General features: G+C 42.0%; 1 protein-coding gene across 5 annotated transcripts in view; it reads right to left on the bottom strand.

The window, feature by feature from the left end:
• Positions 1-18,911, bottom strand: part of ubr2 (ubiquitin protein ligase E3 component n-recognin 2) — a 41,983-nt gene extending 23,072 nt beyond the window's left edge. For 3 of the 5 annotated variants that reach the window (XM_084947748.1, XM_084947744.1, XM_084947745.1), the window contains exons 1-4: positions 18,790-18,911; positions 13,369-13,637; positions 13,209-13,287; positions 11,166-11,279 (exon numbers count right to left, since the gene is read on the bottom strand). In XM_084947748.1, the coding sequence (XP_084803874.1) occupies positions 11,166-11,279; positions 13,209-13,287; positions 13,369-13,637; positions 18,790-18,870 (543 nt within the window). In that variant the 5' untranslated portion in view covers positions 18,871-18,911. The remainder of the gene's footprint in view (positions 1-11,165; positions 11,280-13,208; positions 13,288-13,368; positions 13,638-18,789) is intronic. The other 2 variants (XM_084947746.1, XM_084947747.1) reach the window with 1 other exon arrangement.
• Positions 18,912-20,051: the final 1,140 nt, after the last annotated feature.

The following is a 20,051-nucleotide window of genomic DNA, read 5'->3' as shown; positions in this document are numbered from 1 at the left end:
CTGGACAACCAGCAAGCCCTGATCACATGACCTCAGAGACCTGGGGATGTACGGATGTAAAAGATCACTGATGTATGTTGGTGCTTGTCCATGTAGAGCCCTGAATGTCAAAATCATAATCTTAAAGTGGACTCTGAATATTATGGGGAGCTAGTGCAGCTGGATCAGCAGGGGTGTGGCATTACTTGGAAGGCTTGGTCTGAAGCTTTGCTGCAGCATTCTGAGCACCCTGCAGATGTTCCAAAGAGGCATTACACAAACAGGTGAACAAGGAATTACAATAGTCCAAACGGGATGAGACAAATGCATGAATGATTATTTCCAGTTCAGAGCGTGACTCACTGGTACTCAGCTTAGCAATGTTTCTTAAATGGTAAAAACAGGAGCAGACCAGAGATTTAACATGAGCCTCCAAAGTCAGAGCTGAGTCAAAAGTTACATCAAGGCTCCTGATAGAAGGTTTGGCAAATGAAGCAAGAGGGCCTAAATTTTCCACTACCAAGGGCACAAATTTATCAGGAACACAAACAAGGACTTCAGTTTTCTCCTCATTAAGTTGAAGAAAGTTATCAGCCTCCAACCTCTCATGGAGTCTATGCACCTATGCAAGATCTGTAGTTTGGAAACATCATGTGGCTTAAAAGAGATATACAACTGAATATCATCTGCATAGCAGTGATACGAAATGTCCTTGTGCTAAGAAGGTCCTGAAGAGAGAGTATATACAACAAAAAACAATAAGGATCCCAACACAGAACCTTGTGGCACACCATAGGCAAGACAAGTGGAGGAGGACCTGAACTTAGAGCTAGCCATAGAGAAGGATCGTTCACACAAATAAGACCCTGATATACCCATCCAGCGTCTCAGCCTATGTAACAAAATTTGACGGTACCAAAGGCACAGGTCAGGTCCAACATCAGCAAGACATCAAAATGTCACTGGACACTCTAAAGAAGTGCAGTTTCAGTAGAGTGAGCTCTACGAAAGTCAGATTGGAATTTATCGAGAATGTTGTATTTATCTAAAACAGCTGTGAACTGCTTAGAAACAACTTTTTCTAAAATCTTAGCGATGAATGATAGTTTTAAATTTGGTCTACAACTGCTAAGCAGAGAAGCGTCAAGCTTGGGGTTTTTTGTTTTTTTTTTAAACAGTGGGTGAATAACAGCATTCTTACAATAAACAGGGACCTGACCAGAAACCAGTGAGGCATTGATAATTGTAAGCACACAGGGACCAATAAACTGAAAGACATTTTTAAACAAAGATCCAGGTAAAATATCAAGAGAGCAGGAGGATGCTTTCATTGAATCAACTAACTTGACAGCTCAGGTAAGGACACAGGTAAAAATCTTTCTAAAATAACAGGCCTAGCTTGAGTTGAAGCTGACAACAGAGACACAGAAGGAGAGATATTGTTCCTCACATTACTGACTTTTTCAACAAAGAAAGACAAAGACACTAGCTCTGAGAAATAGGCAGCCCTCACATCTCGAACTGAAGAGTTAAAAGAAACTAAAAGGTCCTTTAAATGAAAGAGATGGACATGCAAACGAGTTTTCCTCCATAAACGCTCAACTTTACGGCAGCAACGCTTTAAACAGCGAATGCTGTCATTTATCCAGGGGGACGACTTTGAAACCGGAGCTAGTCTAGTTTAAACAGGACAAACATTGTCTAAAATAGAAAGACAAAGATTATTAAAAACATTTGTTAATAAATCAACATTGTTATAGGAAGGTAAGACTAAATAAAAAACATCAGAAATTTTGGCAGCAGTAGAGGAATTTAAGATGCAAGAGCTACATGTTGAACAGGAGAGAGGGACAGATGGAAAGACAAGTTAAAAAGAATACAACGATGGTCTGAAATAAAAATGTCCTCAGTACAAATAAAATCACTATTTAAACCTAAAGTATAAACAAGGCCCAGTGTGTGTCTGTTGGTGTGAGTGGGACCAGACACATGCTGTGTAAAATGAAAAGAATCCATGACGCTAAGGAAACCTCTGGCAAAGGGGTCAGAGTCATCGTCAATGTGTATATTAAAATCCCCGACTGTAACCAGTCTGAACAGCTTCAAGGTGGAGGATAAAAAGTCACTGAACACCTTTAAAAACTGACCATTTAGACCAGGTAGATACACTACAGCACAGTAACACGGATCTTTATCTCCAATTTTAACCAGCTGTAATTCAAATGATGAAAAATGTCGGACCATTACTGAGCGACAGTCAAACCGGCTTCCAAACACTGCAGCGAGACGACCTCCTTGACCGGACGTCCGAGGCTGGCTGATGAAGGAGTACCCGCCTGGGCAAAGCTCGATGAGGGATGAGTAGTCACCATCGCGCTGCCAGGTTTCAGTTAGAAATAAGAAATCCAGGTTTTTTTTGGAAAGAATAAAATTGTTCAACAAGAACGTTTTATTTGTCATTGATTGGGCATTAAAGAGCGCCATGCTCTGCGAGGTGGAAGTTGAATCATTAACAGAAATGGCCCAAATTAGGGAACGTAAAAACTGAAGGTTTGATCCGCGACCTTTGTAAATTCCACTCACTGTGCGGACAGAAGGCCAAACAACTGGAGAGTCTGTATAAACACTCCTGAGGTAGCATAGTCTCATAGGTCCAGGCCCTACATAATCAAGCAGGGACAAGGAAGAAAAATTCCCCTCCGTACAAACTGTCTGACCACAGGTGACTCAGCGTCGCTTACCAGCTAATCCTCGCTTCAGAAAACTCTAAGTTTCACCTGAACACCTGCTCTCTGGAGAATGATCTGAACATTAAACTGAGAATAATCAAACGGATTGAAACATGCAGAAAAGTTTAAATACATCGAACAGATGATCGAGGTCAAAGGAGCAACTCACGTTCAGGCTGAGCACCGTGGGGGGGGGGGGGGGGGGGGGGGGGGGGGGTCACAGACAGCTCTGCTCAATTTGCTTGTTTTTCTAATTCTGTTCACGGCAGGAAGGTTTTTACTTAACAATAATTTAATAAACATTAAGTCAGACCGACAGACAGAGCCACAGATGGTTAAGGTGCTAACATACCGTCCACAATGCCGTCATCACACAGAGGCAGCCGTTTGTACCTGCGGGCACTTCACAAAGAGCCACTGTGGTATTCTTCTAAATGAAACATGTTGCCACGCCGACAATATCACGTCACACGCACTGATGACGAGGAGAACAAGTCAAGACCAGAAGCCAAGAGTTTGTCGAGTGTTTGTAGTTGCAAACATCACCCTCATATGTGTCAGTGTGTCTGTCCCTGCAGGAGTATCATTAAGATGGTGGGAAGAGCCAGCATGACTGTAAACTCGAGAAAGAGAGTCACAGACAGAGAGTCACAGACAGAGAGTCACAGACAGAGTCACAGACAGAGAGTCACAGACAGAGTCACAGAGTCACAGACAGAGAGTCAGAGAGAGAGTCAGAGACAGAGTCACAGAGTCAGAGACAGAGAGTCAGAGACAGAGTCACAGACAGAGTCAGAGACAGAGTCACAGACAGAGAGTCAGAGACAGAGTCACAGACAGAGAGTCACAAACAGAGAGTCACAGACAGAGAGTCACAGACAGAGTCAGAAACACAGAGAGTCACAGACAGAGAGTCACAGACAGAGTCAGAGACAGAGAGTCACAGACAGAGTCACAGAGTCACAGACAGAGTCACAGACAGAGAGTCACAGACAGAGTCAGAGTGACAAAGTTAGAGACAAAGAGTCACAGACAGAGTCACAGAGTCACAGACAGGGTCAGAGAGTCACAGACAGGGTCAGAGACAGAGAGTCACAGACAGAGAGTCAGAGACAGAGAGTCACAGACAGAGAGTCACAGACAGAGTCAGAGACAGAGTCACAGAGAAGAGTTAGAGACAAGTCACAGACAAAAGTCACAGACAGAGTCACAGACAGGGTCAGAGACAGAGTCACAGACACAATCACAGACAACGGTCACGGACAAGGGTCAAAGACAGAGAGTCTGTAATTTTGCCAAAACAATGTGGGACAAAGTTAGAGACAAAGAGTCACAGACAGAGTCACAGACAGGGTCAGAGAGTCACAGACAGAGAGTCAGAGACAGAGTCACAGAGTCAGAGACACAGAGTCAGAGACACAGAGTCAGAGACAGAGAGTCAGAGACAGAGAGTCACAGACAGTCACAGACCGAGAGTCACATACAGAGTCACAGACAGAGAGTCACAGACAGTCACAGACCGAGAGTCACAGACCGAGAGTCACAGACAGAGTCACAGACAGGGTCAGAGAGTCAGAGAGGGTCAGAGACAGAGAGTCACAGACAGGGTCAGAGAGTCACAGACAGGGTCAGAGACAAAGTGTCACAGAGAAGAGTCACAGAGTCGCAGACAGGGTCAGAGACAGAGTCACAGAGAAGAGTCACAGACAGAGTCACGGACAGAGTCACGGACAGTCATGGACAAGAGTCACAGAGAGGGTCACAGAGTCACAGAGAGGGTCAGAGACAGAGTCACAGACAGAGAATCACAGAGTCACAGAGAGGGTCACAGTCAGAGACAGAGTCAGAGAGTCACAGAGAGGGTCAGAGACAAAGTGTCACAGAGAAGAGTCACAGACAGAGAGTCAGACAGAGAGTCACGGACAAAAGTCACAGACAGTCAGACAGGGTCACAGACAAGAGTCACAGACATAATCACAGACAAGGGTCACGGACAAGGGTCACAGACAGAGAGTCTGTAATTTTGCCAAAACAATGTGGGACTCTGTAGTTTTCTCTGGTCCCCTCCCCAATCAGACCAGGAGTGACATGTTTAGCCGCATGTTCTCCTTAAATTGCTGGCTGTCTGAGTGGTGTCCCAGAAACGATGTGGGCTTCATAGATAATTGGCAAACCTTCTGGAGGAAACCTGGTCTTGTTAGGAGAGACGGCATCCATCCCACTTTGGATGAAGCAGCTCTCATTTCTAGAAATATGGACAAATGTATTAAACCCCCCAAATATGACTATCCAGAGTTGGGACCAGGAAGCAGAGTTGCAGTCTTACACGCCTCTCTGCAGCTTCTCTCCTCCTGCTACCCCCACAAAAACCCATCTCCATAGAGACTGTGTCAGCTCCCAAACAGACAAAAAACAAACTGAAAACCAGCAACAAACAACTTAAACATAAACAATCAAAAAGAAAGAACAATACAGTATCCACATCTGAACCAAAGAGTAAAACAGTGAAATGTGGATTATTAAATCTTAGGTCTCTCTCCTCCAAGTCTCTGTTAGTACATGACTTAATAATTGATCAACAAATCGATTTACTCTGCCTTACAGAAACCTGGTTGCAGCAGGATGATTATGTTAGTTTAAATGAATCAACACCCCCGAGTCATTCTAACTACCAGAAACCTCGAAGCACAGGCCGAGGGGGCGGTGTGGCAGCAATTTTTCACACCAGCCTATTAATTAATGAAAGACCAAGACAGACTTTTAATTCATTTGAAAGCCTGATGCTTAGCCTCGTCCACCCCAGATTTCTCAGACTTTATCTGATTTAGTGCTCAGTTGAGATAAAATAATTATTGTGGGTGACAATCAAGAGGGAGACCACAAACAGGCTTTTAAAGGCTGTAAGACATATTTAATGAAATTAAGGTAAAGCAACTTAAACACAATTTAAAGGACATAACAGCCATAACTGAAACTTCCAAATGAACATGATGGGTGCCAGACAGACAGAGCCAGAGCAAGACAGCTGGTTCAGTCAAGGTGTCTTTATATACACTGGGACTGGCCTTCTCAGGTGTGCTGCATCTATAATTGGGTCAGCTCCACCTACCTGCAAGAAACAGGTAACTGAAAAAGCAAAACACAAGGCCAGCCCACTGGCTGTCACAACATCCATGTAGATGCTAAAAATGACAGCCTCAACATGGCATTTAATCTGTTATTAGACTCAATTGGCGTCTCTCAAAATGTAAAAGAACCCACCCACCACTTTAATCACACTCTAGATCTTGTTTTAACATATGGCATAGAAACTGAACATTTAACAGTGTTTCCTGAAAACCCTCTCCTGTCTGATCATTTCCTGATAACATTTACATTTACAATAATTGATTACACAGCAGTGGAGAGTAGATTTTATCACAGTAGATGTCTTTCTGAAAGCGCTGTAACTAAGTTTAAGAATATAATCCACCCACTGTTATCATCTTCAATGCCCTGTACCAACACAGAGCAGAGCAGCTATCTGAACGCTACCCCAACAGAGGTCGATTATCTTGTTAATAATTTCACCTCCTCACTACGTACGACTCTGGATACTGTAGCTCCAGTGAAAACTAAGGTCTCTAATCAGAAGTACCTGACTCCGTGGTATAATTCTCAAACATGTAGCCTAAAGCAGATGACTCGTAAGCTGGAGAGGAAATGGCGTGTCACAAATTTAGAGGATCATCATTTAGCCTGGAGAAAAAGTTTTCTGCTTTATAAGAAAGCCCTCCGCAAAGCCAGAACATCTTACTATTTTTTTTATTTTTTTTTTAATTAATCCTTTATTTATCCAGGTAAAAAATTTCATTGAGATTAAAAATCTCATTTCCAAGAGAGACCTGGCATCATGGCAACAAAAGTCACATACCACATAGGTATATAACATTTAAAACGAATACAATATCCCATACAAACATGTGTAAAATATACAATAACAGATCAAATTAAGAGTACATTAAAACAATCACACTGAGTAAAAGAGCTGTTCTCTCGTTCCTTTAAGACAGACTTAAACTCTCCCAAGGTAACCAAGTCAGATAATTTCAGTTCCTTCTGCAGATTATTAAAGGAAGCAGGGGCAGCGTATTTAAAAGCCTTTTTCCCCAATTCTGTTCTGATTTTTGGGACAATCAATTGTATGATATTGTGCGAATGAAGGCTGTATTGGTTGTGGTTTTTACACATATAAACACATAAATACGATGGAACCAGCCCAAGGAGAGATTTATAGATAAAGATCAACCAATGGGAGAGTCTGCGGATATGATGGACATTTAGCAGCAGCATACAAAGAACAATGATGTACACGATTTCCATAGCCAGTAATAAAACGTAAAGCACAATGGTACACAGTATCCAACCTCTTTAGGTAGTGGGCAGGTGCATTCATAAAAAGCAGGTCACCATAATTCAATAAAGGTAAAAAGGTTGCACAAATCAAATGTTTTCTCACTTGGAGGGAGAAACAGGATTGGTTTCTAAAAAAGTAACCTAGTTTTAGTTTTAACTTCGACACAAGCCTTTGAATGTGAGTCTTAAATGACAAATTCTGATCTATAATGATCCCTAGATACTTGTAAGATGTGACCATTTCAATTTCAGATCCTTGAATTGTTTTAATCTTAGGAGATGTAGCTAACAACTCTTTGTCATTTGAGAATAACATGAGCTTGGATTTCTCTGGATTTAACACCAACTTCAGTTGAGTTAAATGGGACTGAACGACATCAAAGGCAGACTGCAGAAACTGCAGGGTTTGTGCTACTGAAGGGGATGAACAATAAATAATTGTATCATCTGCATAAAGATGGAATGCTGCATTTGAGAAATTATCACAAAGGTTGTTTATGTAAAGAGAAAATAGCAATGGTCCTAATATGGAGCCCTGAGGAACTCCTTTGGATACTGGGAGAAAAGAGGAAGAAGACCCAGCAGCATGGACACACTGTTTTCTTGCTGACAAGTAATTTGAAAACCAACTTACAGCATTTACAGATAGACCAATATTGTTTAGTCTATTTAATAAAATAGCATGGTCAACTGTATCAAAAGCCTTTGACAAGTCAAGAAAAAGAGCAGCACAGTATTTTTTGCAGTCCATTGAATCAACGATGTCATTAACCACTTTAATAGCAGCAGTTATTGTGCTGTGTTGTTTTCTGAATCCTGACTGATGTTGGGAAACAACTGAATTTTTGTCCAAAAAGTCTTTCAGTTGTTCACTAATGAACTTTTCTAGAACTTTTGCTAGAACACACATTTAGATATGGGCCTGTAATTATTAACATCTGAAGGATCACCTCCTTTCAGCAAAGGGAGAACATAGGCAGATTTCCATATTACAGGGATCTCACTGTTCGAGAGGCTAAGATTAAAAATGTAAGTTATTGGTTCTGCTATAAAATCTGCAGCCAACTTAAGAAAATAGGGATCAAGTTGATCTGGTCCTGCAGATTTATTTAGATCCAACAGATTTAAAGCCCTGTGGACCTCAAAAACATTTAGCGGAGAAAAACTGAAGGGTTGGACCACAGATTCAGTTTGAGCGGTTGCAGAGAGAGCCTCTTGTTGATTAAGCTGTTTTAAATCTGGATATAAAGATTCAAATAGAGATCCTGAAGAAACAAAATGCTCATTAAAGCAGTTTAGAATGTCACATTTCTCTGTTAAAGTGCAGGAGTCTTTTACAACAAAAGTTGGCATCTCATTTGTAGTTATGTCCCCATAAGAAGATTTTATTATTTTCCAGAATTCTTTAGGATCGTTCAAATGTTTAGTAGTATTTGAAAGATAGAATTCTGATTTGGCCTTTTTAATTAAGGAAGTTGAACGGTTTCTAAGCTGTCTAAAAATCAGCCAATCCGCTTCGGATTTAGTTTTTCTGGCCTTAGCCCAGGCAGCATCCCTTTTTTGAGTAGACTGGAGAGTTGAGGAGAAAACCAACGGTTGTTTCTGCATTTTACTCTAAATTTGCGGATAGGGGCATGTTTATTTATAATTTTGATAAAAGCATCATAAAAATAATTCCATGCCAGCTCAAGATCAGTTATCAGGTAGATTCTACTCCAGTTATAGTCCCATAAATCATGAAAGAAAGCTTGCTCACAGAAATGCTTAAAACCTCGTTTAAAAGCAATCTGTGGCCTTGAGTTTGGGAGCTTCGATTGTCTGACTACAGCTACCACACAGTGGTCACTGATATCATTTGCGAAAACCCCAGTGTGAGAATATTTATACGGCATATTAGTTAAAAATACATCAATAAGTGATGACTTTTCTGGGAATTTAAGATTTGAACGAGTTGTGCTGTAAATTAGTTGTGTGAGATTATATGAATCACACATGGATTTAAAACTGTCTGAGGCAGAGGACAACCAGTCCCAGTTGAAATCTCCGGCCAGCACAATTTCATTAAAATCTAAAGTAGATAGTTTTTCACTAAGTGAAACTAAAGCCTCACTACAAGCTGAGGGGGGTCTATAACAGCTCACAATGGTAATAATATAATAGCCCTTGAAAAGTTGGAGCTTGAGGGCAAGAAGTTCAAACTGTTTACGAACAGATACCGATGAATCGACAGTAACATGGAATTTGCTTTTTACATAAATTGCAACACCGCCACCCTTTCTGGGGCGGTCGCAACGGAAAAGATTATAGCCCGTTATTGCAATGTCTTTGTCAGTAATTGATTTAGTAAGCCAGGTTTCTGATAATATAAGAATATCAGTATCTAACTCTTTCATCCAAATTTTCACAAAATCAAGTTTGGAAAGAAAACTTCTGACATTTAAATGAGTGATACCAAGACCTGTTCGAGTTTTAAAATCACAAGGAGTACTTACTTTGCAGTCTGGACCGGGATACTATTCATCACTGATTGAAGAAAATAAGAACAACCCCAGGTTTCTCTTCAGCACTGTAGCCAGGCTGACAAAGAGTCAGAGCTCTGTTGAGCCAACCATCCCTTTAACGTTAACTAGTAATGACTTCATGAACTTCTTCACAAATAACATTTTTATCATTAGAGAAAAAATTACCAGTAATCATCCCACAGATGTAATATTATCTACAGCTACTCTTAGTACCATTGATGTTAAGTTAGACTCTTTCTCTCCAATTGATCTTTCTGAGTTAACTTCAATAATTACTTCCTCCAAACCATCAACGTGTCTTTTAGACCCCATTCCTACAAAACTGCTCAAAGAAGTCCTGCCATTGATTAATGCTTCGATCTTAAATATGATCAACCTATCTCTAATAATCAGCTATGTACCACAGGCCTTCAAGCTGGCTGTAGTTAAACCTTTACTCAAAAAGCCATCTCTAGACCCAGCAGTCTTAGCTAATTATAGGCCAATCTCCAACCTTCCTTTATATCAAACATCCTTGAAAGAGTAGTTGTCAAACAGCTAACAGATCATCTGCAGAGGAATGGTTTATTTGAAGAGTTTCAGTCAGGTTTCAGAGCTCATCACAGCACAGAAACAGCTTTAGTGAAGGTTACAAATGATCTTCTTATGGCCTCTGACAGTGGACTCATCTCTGTGCTTGTCCTGCTAGACCTCAGTGCAGCGTTCGATACTGTTGACCATAATATCCTATTAGAGCGATTAGAACATGCTGTAGGTATTACAGGTACTGCACTGCAGTGGTTTGTATCATATCTATCTAATAGACTCCAGTTTGTGCATGTAAATGGAGAGTCCTCTTCACACACTGAGGTTAATTATGGAGTTCCACAGGGTTCAGTGCTAGGACCAATTCTGTTTACATTATACATGCTTCCCTTAGGCAGCATCATCAGAAGACATAGCATACATTTACACTGCTATGCAGATGACACCCAGCTCTATCTGTCCATGAAGCCAGATAACACACACCAATTAGTTAAACTGCAGGAATGTCTTAAAGACATAAAGACCTGGATGGCCGCTAACTTTCTGCTTCTTAATTCAGATAAAACTGAGGTTATTGTACTCGGCCCTGAAAATCGTAGAAATATGGTATCTAAGCAGATTCATACTCTGGATGGCATTACCTTGGCCTCCAGTAACACTGTGAGGAACCTTGGAGTCATTTTTGACCAGGACATGTCCTTCAACGCACATATTAAACAAATATGTAAGACTGCTTTCTTCCATTTGTGCAACATCTCTAAAATTAGAAATATCCTGTCTCAGAGTGATGCTGAAAAACTAGTTCATGCATTTATTACTTCCAGGCTGGACCCACTGTCGTCAAAGTGCTGCTCATAGGGGGTCATATGATTGTTGGGTTTTTCTCTGTATGTATTATTGTAGGGTCTACCTTACAATATAAAGCACCTTGAGGTGACTGTTGTTGTGATTTGGCGCTATATAAATAAAATTGAATTGAATTGAATAGAGAGTCACAGACAGACATCAGTCTGACCTCTTCGGTGTCCTGGTTGCCATCTCCCGGTGTGTGTTTCTGGCAGTAAGGGCCGGTCTTCCAGGCTTCAGAGTCTCCACAGTCACAGAAACCACCTCCTCCGGACGTTGTCATCTGCACGCACACACACACACACACACACACACACACACACACACACACACACCAGATAAGGTCTCTGCTCATTTGTTTAGGGACGAACAGGATGAGAGCTGCCAGAGCTACAATCAGACCACCAGCAGGTGTGCTGGTGGTCTGATTGTCTTAAACCAAACAGTCAGAATCAGACCTACAAATAAGTGAGTATCATTTTTAGTTGCTCCAATTAAATTTCAGCAAAATGGACTAGCCTAGGATCATTTTTTCATTTAGATTTTTGGGGGTTTCTTTGAATTCAGCCGTCCGCAAGACAGGGCTGGACTGGGACAAAAAAAATCAGCCCAGGCATTTTGACTAGAGACCGGCCCACTGGGTATTACAGGAAAATAAAAATTAATACCGCTGTTTTAACAGCACCCTCTTTCATCTGAGAGCAAATGCCCCCTCCTCAGAGTATGCCCAAATGATGGAGCTGCAGAAGCTGGTGATAGCCGCATACTCAGCCGGACGGTGGACACGGACATGCTCATACAAGTTAGTCGTGTTTGAGTACTCTGCTCGTACTTTACGTCTGCACAAGTGGCACACCGCTTTGGTTACATCCGTTCATCCCAAATTTACCTCTTTCATCCCGACTTTATATTTTTTTTAGTGCTGTCAGCGTTAATGCACAGTCATCACGACTAACGCGATTAACAATTAACCCATCTGGAGTACAGACTGACTCAAAATCTCTGAAATATCTCTGTCAACGCATTTCGCCCAATCCTAATTTCTTTGTGCCCCCCTCTCCCTGTTAATGCCCTACCTGGACCCCTGGCAACACTTTGCTAGACCCGCCCCTGCACAGTTACCAGCTGTCAGCTACTTAGAAAAGGATCCTGGTGTTATTTGTCTCTCAGAAACAGTTCATAACTTCAACTCATTCATGTCACCTAAAAGGTAAACCTGTTTCTCCATCACCTGTTCAGCTCTGATGATTCAGTAAGAACATCTCCTGGTTTCATCTGCATGTTTCCCTCTCACCACATATCCAAACCCACATCATGACCAGCAGCTTTATGGGCAATAAACAAACAAGAGAGAGGGGACTTGTAACAGCAAAGCCAATTTGATCAGTTTCATGATTGAAGTAGCAACAGGAGTGGGAGGAATAACTCCAGCTTTGTGTCTTTGTTTCATTCTAGCTGAAGTCCAGGACAAATCGTTTCCTTTTCACCTCAGTAATATTGTCTTCTGTTTGTCTGTAATAAGACTGCTTTCAGAGGGAGGGCGCACCCGACCTCCTCGGCTGTAATTGGTCCAGCCCAGAGTCGATCATGACCAGTTGGCCAATCCACCCCCTTTCATTGTTTATACCGTTACAAAAACGAACAAACAAAAAAAAAAACAACACTGGCCCATAAAAACGAAAAATCCCCATCGGGCATATCGGGAAGGTTGGTCATTTTTCTGTCTATCAAACGATGTGGCTTCTTTTCTTTCCCAACACATTACCCAGGTAATATCAGTACAGCTATCCAGGATAAGGATTTTGTTTTACATCTGAGATCTGACTTTGTTTCTTTTAAAGTGTCCCTTTCACTTATTTAAGCAGTTTATTTTCTGTAGATCTGAGGTCAGCCACATCCAGCTGATGATGATCAAGTCCGAGATGGTCTTCCTCCTCTTCTCTGTTCCATCTGCAACACTTGACCAAGAACACCTGAGTTACTGGATTATTGGTCGGCGTGTTCTCTTAAACTGACCTCCTCCTTTATTTTAAACCTCTTTAACTATTATCCTTTTAAAACTTTGTAAATATCAGTAACCTCTTAAAAACCTTAAACGCTGTCTTCCAACACACAGACTGTGATGTCCACTGAAAAACAGAGGACACCATATAGCCATGATGACCAAACTGTGTGTGTGTGTGTGTGTGTGTGTGTGTGTGTGTGTGCTTACCCTGTATCGATGCTCTTTATGAACGCTGCCCAAGAAACACTTCATGCAGAGGACACATGTCGGGTCGGCCGCACATTCCCTGCACACACACGCACACAGATCATCACTTAAAATGAGTCACCTGTGTTGCATGTGTCACCTGTGGACGTGCGTCTCCTACCTGCAGGAGTAGGTGGGCTCTCCCACCTTAAACACGTGCCCGCAAAGCGCTGATGGTTGGTTGTTCTCCTGCAGCAGCGCCAGGCCAGCCGCTGGCTCCTCCCCCAGAAGGAGCCACTCCAGTGGTGCAAGGAGGAGGAGCTGACAAGCGAGCTCCTCCCTCTGCTCCTCTCTGTCACTGCCGCTCAGCCCCAAGCAAAAGATTCTGGGTACGTATATGGCCAGGTGACGGCACACTTCCTGCTGCAGGTCGGCAGCTGCAAGCCACCGCTGAGATGGAGGAAGAGGTGGAGATCAGTGACGGCTCACACATGCTTTAATGAACAGTGGTTAAACAGTACGACAGTGAGTGCTCTGGCAAACAAAGCACGAAAAAACATCAGCTTCAGTTATTCTTTAAAAAACTCAAACTCATTGTTCACCACAGACACCTGCAGCACACAGGTGTGTACAAATTCATACCTGTGTGCAACAATTACAAATTGTGGCACTGTGGCGTGCACTGACAGGTGAGTAATGGTGAAGGTTTTTGAAGTGTTGCTTAAATGTAATACAAGTAACAAAAACAGAGTGACAGATGGAGATCGGTGGCTCTGCTCGCTGACAGGAAATAGGAGCTGCAGGTCACTGATAATCAGCTCAGACTGTCACAGCCACTCAGTCAGAATAACACACTGACCTGGATACCAGGGGACAGCATACCGACAACAGGCCGACACAGACCTACAAACCAGCAAACAACCAGTAAACACTGAGCTACAAACCAGCGAACAACCAGTAAAGACTTAGCTACAAACTAGCTAACAACCAGTAAGCACTAACATACAAACCAGCTAACAACCAGTAAAGACTTAGCTACAAACCAGCTAACAACCAGTAAAGACTTAGCTACAAACCAGCTAACAACCAGTAAACACTGACATACAAACCATCTAACAACCAGTAAACACTGAGCTACAAACCATCTAACAACCAGTAAACACTGAGCTACAAACCATCTAACAACCAGTAAAAACTGAGCTACAAACCAGCTAACAACCAGTAAAGACTTAGCCACAAACCAGTGAACAACCAGTAAAGACTTAGCCACAAACCAGCGAACAACCAGTAAACACTGACATACAAACCATCTAACAACGAGTAAACACTGAGCTACAAACCAGCGAACAACGAGTAAACACTGAGCTACAAACCAGCTAACAACCAGTAAACACTGAGCTACAAACCAGCGAACAACCAGTAAAGACTTAGCTACAAACTAGCTAACAACCAGTAAGCACTGACATACAAACCAGCTAACAACCAGTAAACACTGAGCTACAAACCAGCTAACAACCAGTAAAGACTTAGCTACAATCCAGCTAACAACCAGTAAAGACTTAGCTACAAACCAGCTAACAACCAGTAAAGACTTAGCCACAAACCAGCGAACAACCAGTAAACACTGACATACAAACCATCTAACAACCAGTAAACACTGAGCTACAAACCAGCGAACAACCAGTAAACACTGAGCTACAAACCAGCGAACAACCAGTAAACACTGAGCTACAAACCAGCTAACAACCAGTAAAGACTTAGCTACAAACCAGCTAACAACCAGTAAAGACTTAGCTACAAACCATCTAACAACCAGTAAACACTGAGCTACAAACCATCTAACAACCAGTAAAGACTTAGCTACAAACCATCTAACAACCAGTAAAGACTGGGCTACAAACCATCTAACAACCAGTAAAGACTGGGCTACAAACCATCTAACAACCAGTAAAGACTTAGCTACAAACCAGCTAACAACCAGTAAAGACTTAGCTACAAACTAGCTAACAACCAGTAAGCACTGACATACAAACCAGCTAACAACCAGTAAACACTGAGCTACAAACCAGCTAACAACCAGTAAAGACTGAGCTACAAACCATCTAACAACCAGTAAACACTGAGCTACAAACCATCTAACAACCAGTAAAGACTTAGCTACAAACCATCTAACAACCAGTAAAGACCGGGCTACAAACCATCTAACAACCAGTAAAGACTTAGCTACAAACCAGCGAACAACCAGTAAAGACTTAGCTACAAACCAGCTAACAACCAGTAAACACTGACATACAAACCAGCGAACAACCAGTAAAGACTTAGCTACAAACCAGCGAACAACCAATAAACACTGACATACAAACCATCTAACAACCAGTAAACACTGACATACAAACCATCTAACAACCAGTAAAGACTTAGCTACAAACCAGCTAACAACCAGTAAACACTGACATACAAACCATCTAACAACCAGTAAAGACTGACATACAAACCAGCGAACAACCAGTAAAGACTTAGCTACAAACCAGCTAACAACCAGTAAACACTGACATACAAACCAGCGAACAACCAGTAAAGACTTAGCTACAAACCAGCTAACAACCAGTAAACACTGACATACAAACAAGCGAACAACCAGTAAACACTGACATACAAACCAGCTAACAACCAGTAAACACTGACATACAAACCAGCGAACAACCAGTAAACACTGAGCTACAAACCAGCTAACAACCAGTAAACACTGACATACAAACAAGCGAACAACCAGTAAACACTGAGCTACAAACCAGCTAACAACCAGTAAACACTGACATTAGGGCTGCCAGAAACGATTATTTTGATAGTCGACTAGTCAGATCACGCATCCATTAGACATAAATTGTACAGCTGATTACAACCTGCATGCATCTGCTCTTATATAACTATCATTAGCTGACAGCGTGAAGTGTTTAAGGTGCTAACTAACAATAAAGAGCAGATGATAGTTTATTAAACTTTAAAATTTCCAGATTGTCTGGGTGGAGTTTAATAAACTCGGCCGCCTGCTCCTTGCTATCTAAAATATAACAGGACACTGGAGTAAACTCTCGGCCGTCTCACACTTCTGTTTAATCAGTTTTCTGTTTGACGTTTAGTCAGCTGTGTGAAAACAAAGGAGGAACCCACTCGATGGATTAATAAAGTTTTATTTTATCTAATCTAATCTAATAACTTTAATCTCAGGCAAACCGATTCACTCACAAACAAATAAAACACTGAAAAAAGCCAAACAATAACATTTTTAGGTTGTCTAGGTGACTTCTATATCATGTTTAACCTAAGTAGCGAAAGACTGTGGTGATCTGAAAATGATGTGCCAGGAGTTAAAAGTTTATTTTGTGACCCAGAAAGAGTAAGAAGTGTAATATTAAAGCTAAGCAGCGGCCGCCATTGTTGGAAACTTGAATTGGCTGAGCCGCGCTATGAATCCTGGGATAGTTTGGGCCACGAAGGTTTTACACCAGACCCATCCTTCAAATCTGGGGAAAAGGAGGACGCATTTGGAGCAGTCTTTGAATTTGGACAGTCTTCGTCACGTCGCTGTAACGTAATCAGCCTACAAATGCGGCCTCCGAAGGATGCGGCCCCTGAATTTGGACATAGCTACGATACCGGAGGTTGCTTCTTCTTCTTTGGGGTTTAACGGCAGCTGGCATTCTCGTAGATACATTGCTGCCATCTTCTGTTTCAGTTCGTTATTACACTCTTAAAACCTACTTATGCCTGCGTCTTTCAGGATCTTACAAAGATTCAAACGACGCGTCGACTATTAAATTAGCCGTCAACGATTGTGACTAGTTTGGTAAATGGACTGGTTCTTACATAGTGCTTTTCTACTCAAAGTGCTTTATGTGTTCATATGAAAGGGGCGGGGCTCTCAGCATTGAACCAATCAAACCTGGATGCAAGTGTAGTGACAGCAAAACAGCTGACTTTAGAAACTAAGGCTACGTTCACACTGCAGGTCTTAATGCTCAATTCCGATTTTTTGATCAAATCCGATTTTTTTGTCTTCACACTACAAATAAAATGTGACAGCAAACGCGCTCTAGTGTGAACGCTCAAAGCGGCCGCATGCGCAGAAGAAGACGTCACACACAACGCGCTCTGTTTAGACCAAGACCAAACAGTATTGTTTGACTGTTTCGGACTTTACGTTTCCCAATTTTGCTTTAAGTTATAAAGTTATTTTGTTATCTACATTTGGCCTAATAATGATCCTTATTGCTGTTTTAGAGGAGCGCTGCTTCAAAGGATAGTTGCAGATTTCTGTCAGAATCTGCAGATTATACAGTACAAATAAAATGTTCACGTTTCTGCAACGTTGTCTTCCCAACAGTTTCACTGGATGCCCAGGAAGCGTTCACGATGTCTTCTCGGGCGCTTCTCCGTCTGTCTTGTGTCAGTGACGTAAAAGACGGATTTAATGCGACATGACCATTCAAACAGCAGTCGCTTTCTAAAACATCGGATATGTATCGGATTCAGTACCACATACGAAAGTGACCCAGGTCGGATTTGAAAATATTGGATTTGTGCCGTTCACACTGTCAGACGATGATCAGATATGGGTCGCAGAGGGTCAAAAAAGCTGTATTTGATGCACTTTTGCCTGCAGTGTGAACAGAGCCTAAGACTGAAATATTAGAGCAACATGAAGAGTTAAACTCAGACTGACTGTAACACAGCTGCTGCTGACAGAGCAGCAGTGAGGCTGTGTGTGTGCGTGTGTAGGTGCGCGCGCTTCAAACACTTTGCTGCGTCAGACTGGAAACTGTCCGTGTCCTGAGAGCTGTGTGAGCAGCCTGATCGATCAGAGAACCTGATGATCTTCTAAGTGTTTCATTAGATTAAAATTTGCATTTCCGCTCCAGCCTCTGCGAAGTTTTAGCCCACCTGGTGGGTTGATGAGGTCAGCAGGTGCACACAGGTGTAGTGCTCTTATAGAGCGGCACAACTATGTTCAGCCAGCAGGACAAAATAAAGAATAAAGGTGAGTCTAAGAATCAGCGGTAAAGGTAACGATCCTCCATCAGGAGAATTTGTCAGGGTACACTTTGTAAGGCCTGATCAATCAGGTGATCAGTCAGGTAAACAACCTGCTGTAGGTAGGAAAAAGAAACATACTTAAAGGTGAGACGTACCTGTGCAGCGGTCTAAGCGTTCTCAGGACCTGTTCCACCCCGTTACCTGAACCTCATCTATCTATCCATCAGCTGTCAAACACACCCGAGATGCTCACCTGCTCCAGCTGTTCTCTCACAATTGCACAGGTAAGTTCACCTGTGTGTACTCAGGTCAGGTGACCTTCTGCAACCAGGTGATTCTGACGTTAAACAGGCGCTCAGGACCGTCTCATTAAAGGGTTAACAGCTTAATCAGCGTTACTAACAGACATGTGAACACACAGTTGTAGCGCTTTAGGGTTACCATTAGCATTAGCATGAAAACAACCACGGATCGCTGACCCGCGCGGACAGCAGCGGCCGGAGCTCGGCCACACACCGGGATACGCTGCGCAGCGTCCGCGGGGCTCAAGGCTCCTGGAGCCGCTTACCGACGCGGTGTCTTTGGCGGAGAAATCCAGGAACTCCGAGCATAGAGCGGACGGATCTCTGTCAGCCTCGGTCGCCGCCATCTTTCCTCCCTCTGCTCGGTGCTGGAGCAGGAAGAACCTGGAACTGGAAATGACCAGAGTGGTGGGCGTGGCCAATGTTGTTTTTTCCGGTGTTTGTTTTTAGAATAGAGACTTAGAGACTTAGAGCTTTTTATTGTCATTGTGCAGTTTCTTGCACAGCGAAATTGGGTAGCTGAACCACAAAGGTGCTAAAGTAAGAAGAAGAGAAACCAATATACAACGAAGGCGGAAAATAAATAAATAATTAAATAAATAGAATAAAATAAAAAACAGTGTATATGTATACATATGTGAGTAGAATAGAATAGAATAGAATAGAATAATCCTTTAATTGTCCCACAAGGGGAAATTTGGTTGTAACAGCAGCCAGAAAGACACAAAACAAACAGGACACAGAACAGAAACACAATTTTTCTTACATATTTACATATGGACAATGGTTACTATAAACAGAGAGTACTGTACAGTTATTAAATTAAATAAAAATAACTACAGATAAGAGGCAAACCAGGTTGTAGTGCGAATCGGTTGATTAAATTATTGCAGTTAGAGCGCTGATGTAAACATCTATGTTTGTTGGGAGCAGTTCTGATTGTACAGTCTGACAGCTGCAGGGAGGAAGGACCTGCGGAAACGCTCCTTCATGCATCGAGGATGCAGCAGTCTGTCACTGAAGGAGCTCTGCAGTTCAGCAACATTTACATGCATGGGGTGGGAGACTCTGTCCATCAGAGATGTTATTTTGGCCAGAGTCCTTCTGTCTCCCACCACCTGCACTGGTTTTAACTCACAGATTAAAAGAACACAAACGTTTAGCTCCTGGGCACAAGTTCATTTTAATAAGAACAAAATGTATTAATAACAGTAGTAATAATACAACATTTTATGATTGTTTTAGTGTATTATAACGTCACCTCGTAGTATCGTTAGTGTGGTGTGTCAGTTATTCTGTTTTGGTTCCTTTTCATCACAAGTGAATGAAAATGGATCCAGACAGGCCGATTATTGTGATGACAATCAACAGATCAAATACAGATCAATACGAATGTAAAAACCCAGTGCCTCTCTAATAATCAGTGATGGGAATAACTGCGTTACAATTAACAGCGTTACTAACGGCGTTACTTTTTTCAGTAACGAGTAATCTAACTAATTACTATTCCTATTGTTACAACGCTGTT

The sequence above is a fragment of the Perissodus microlepis genome, chromosome 13 (genome assembly GCF_051167445.1).
Source record: "Perissodus microlepis isolate ML-2025 ecotype Zambia chromosome 13, ASM5116744v1, whole genome shotgun sequence".
In the NCBI taxonomy this organism is placed as follows: domain Eukaryota; kingdom Metazoa; phylum Chordata; class Actinopteri; order Cichliformes; family Cichlidae; genus Perissodus; species Perissodus microlepis.
This window is presented reverse-complemented; position numbering and strand designations above follow the sequence as displayed.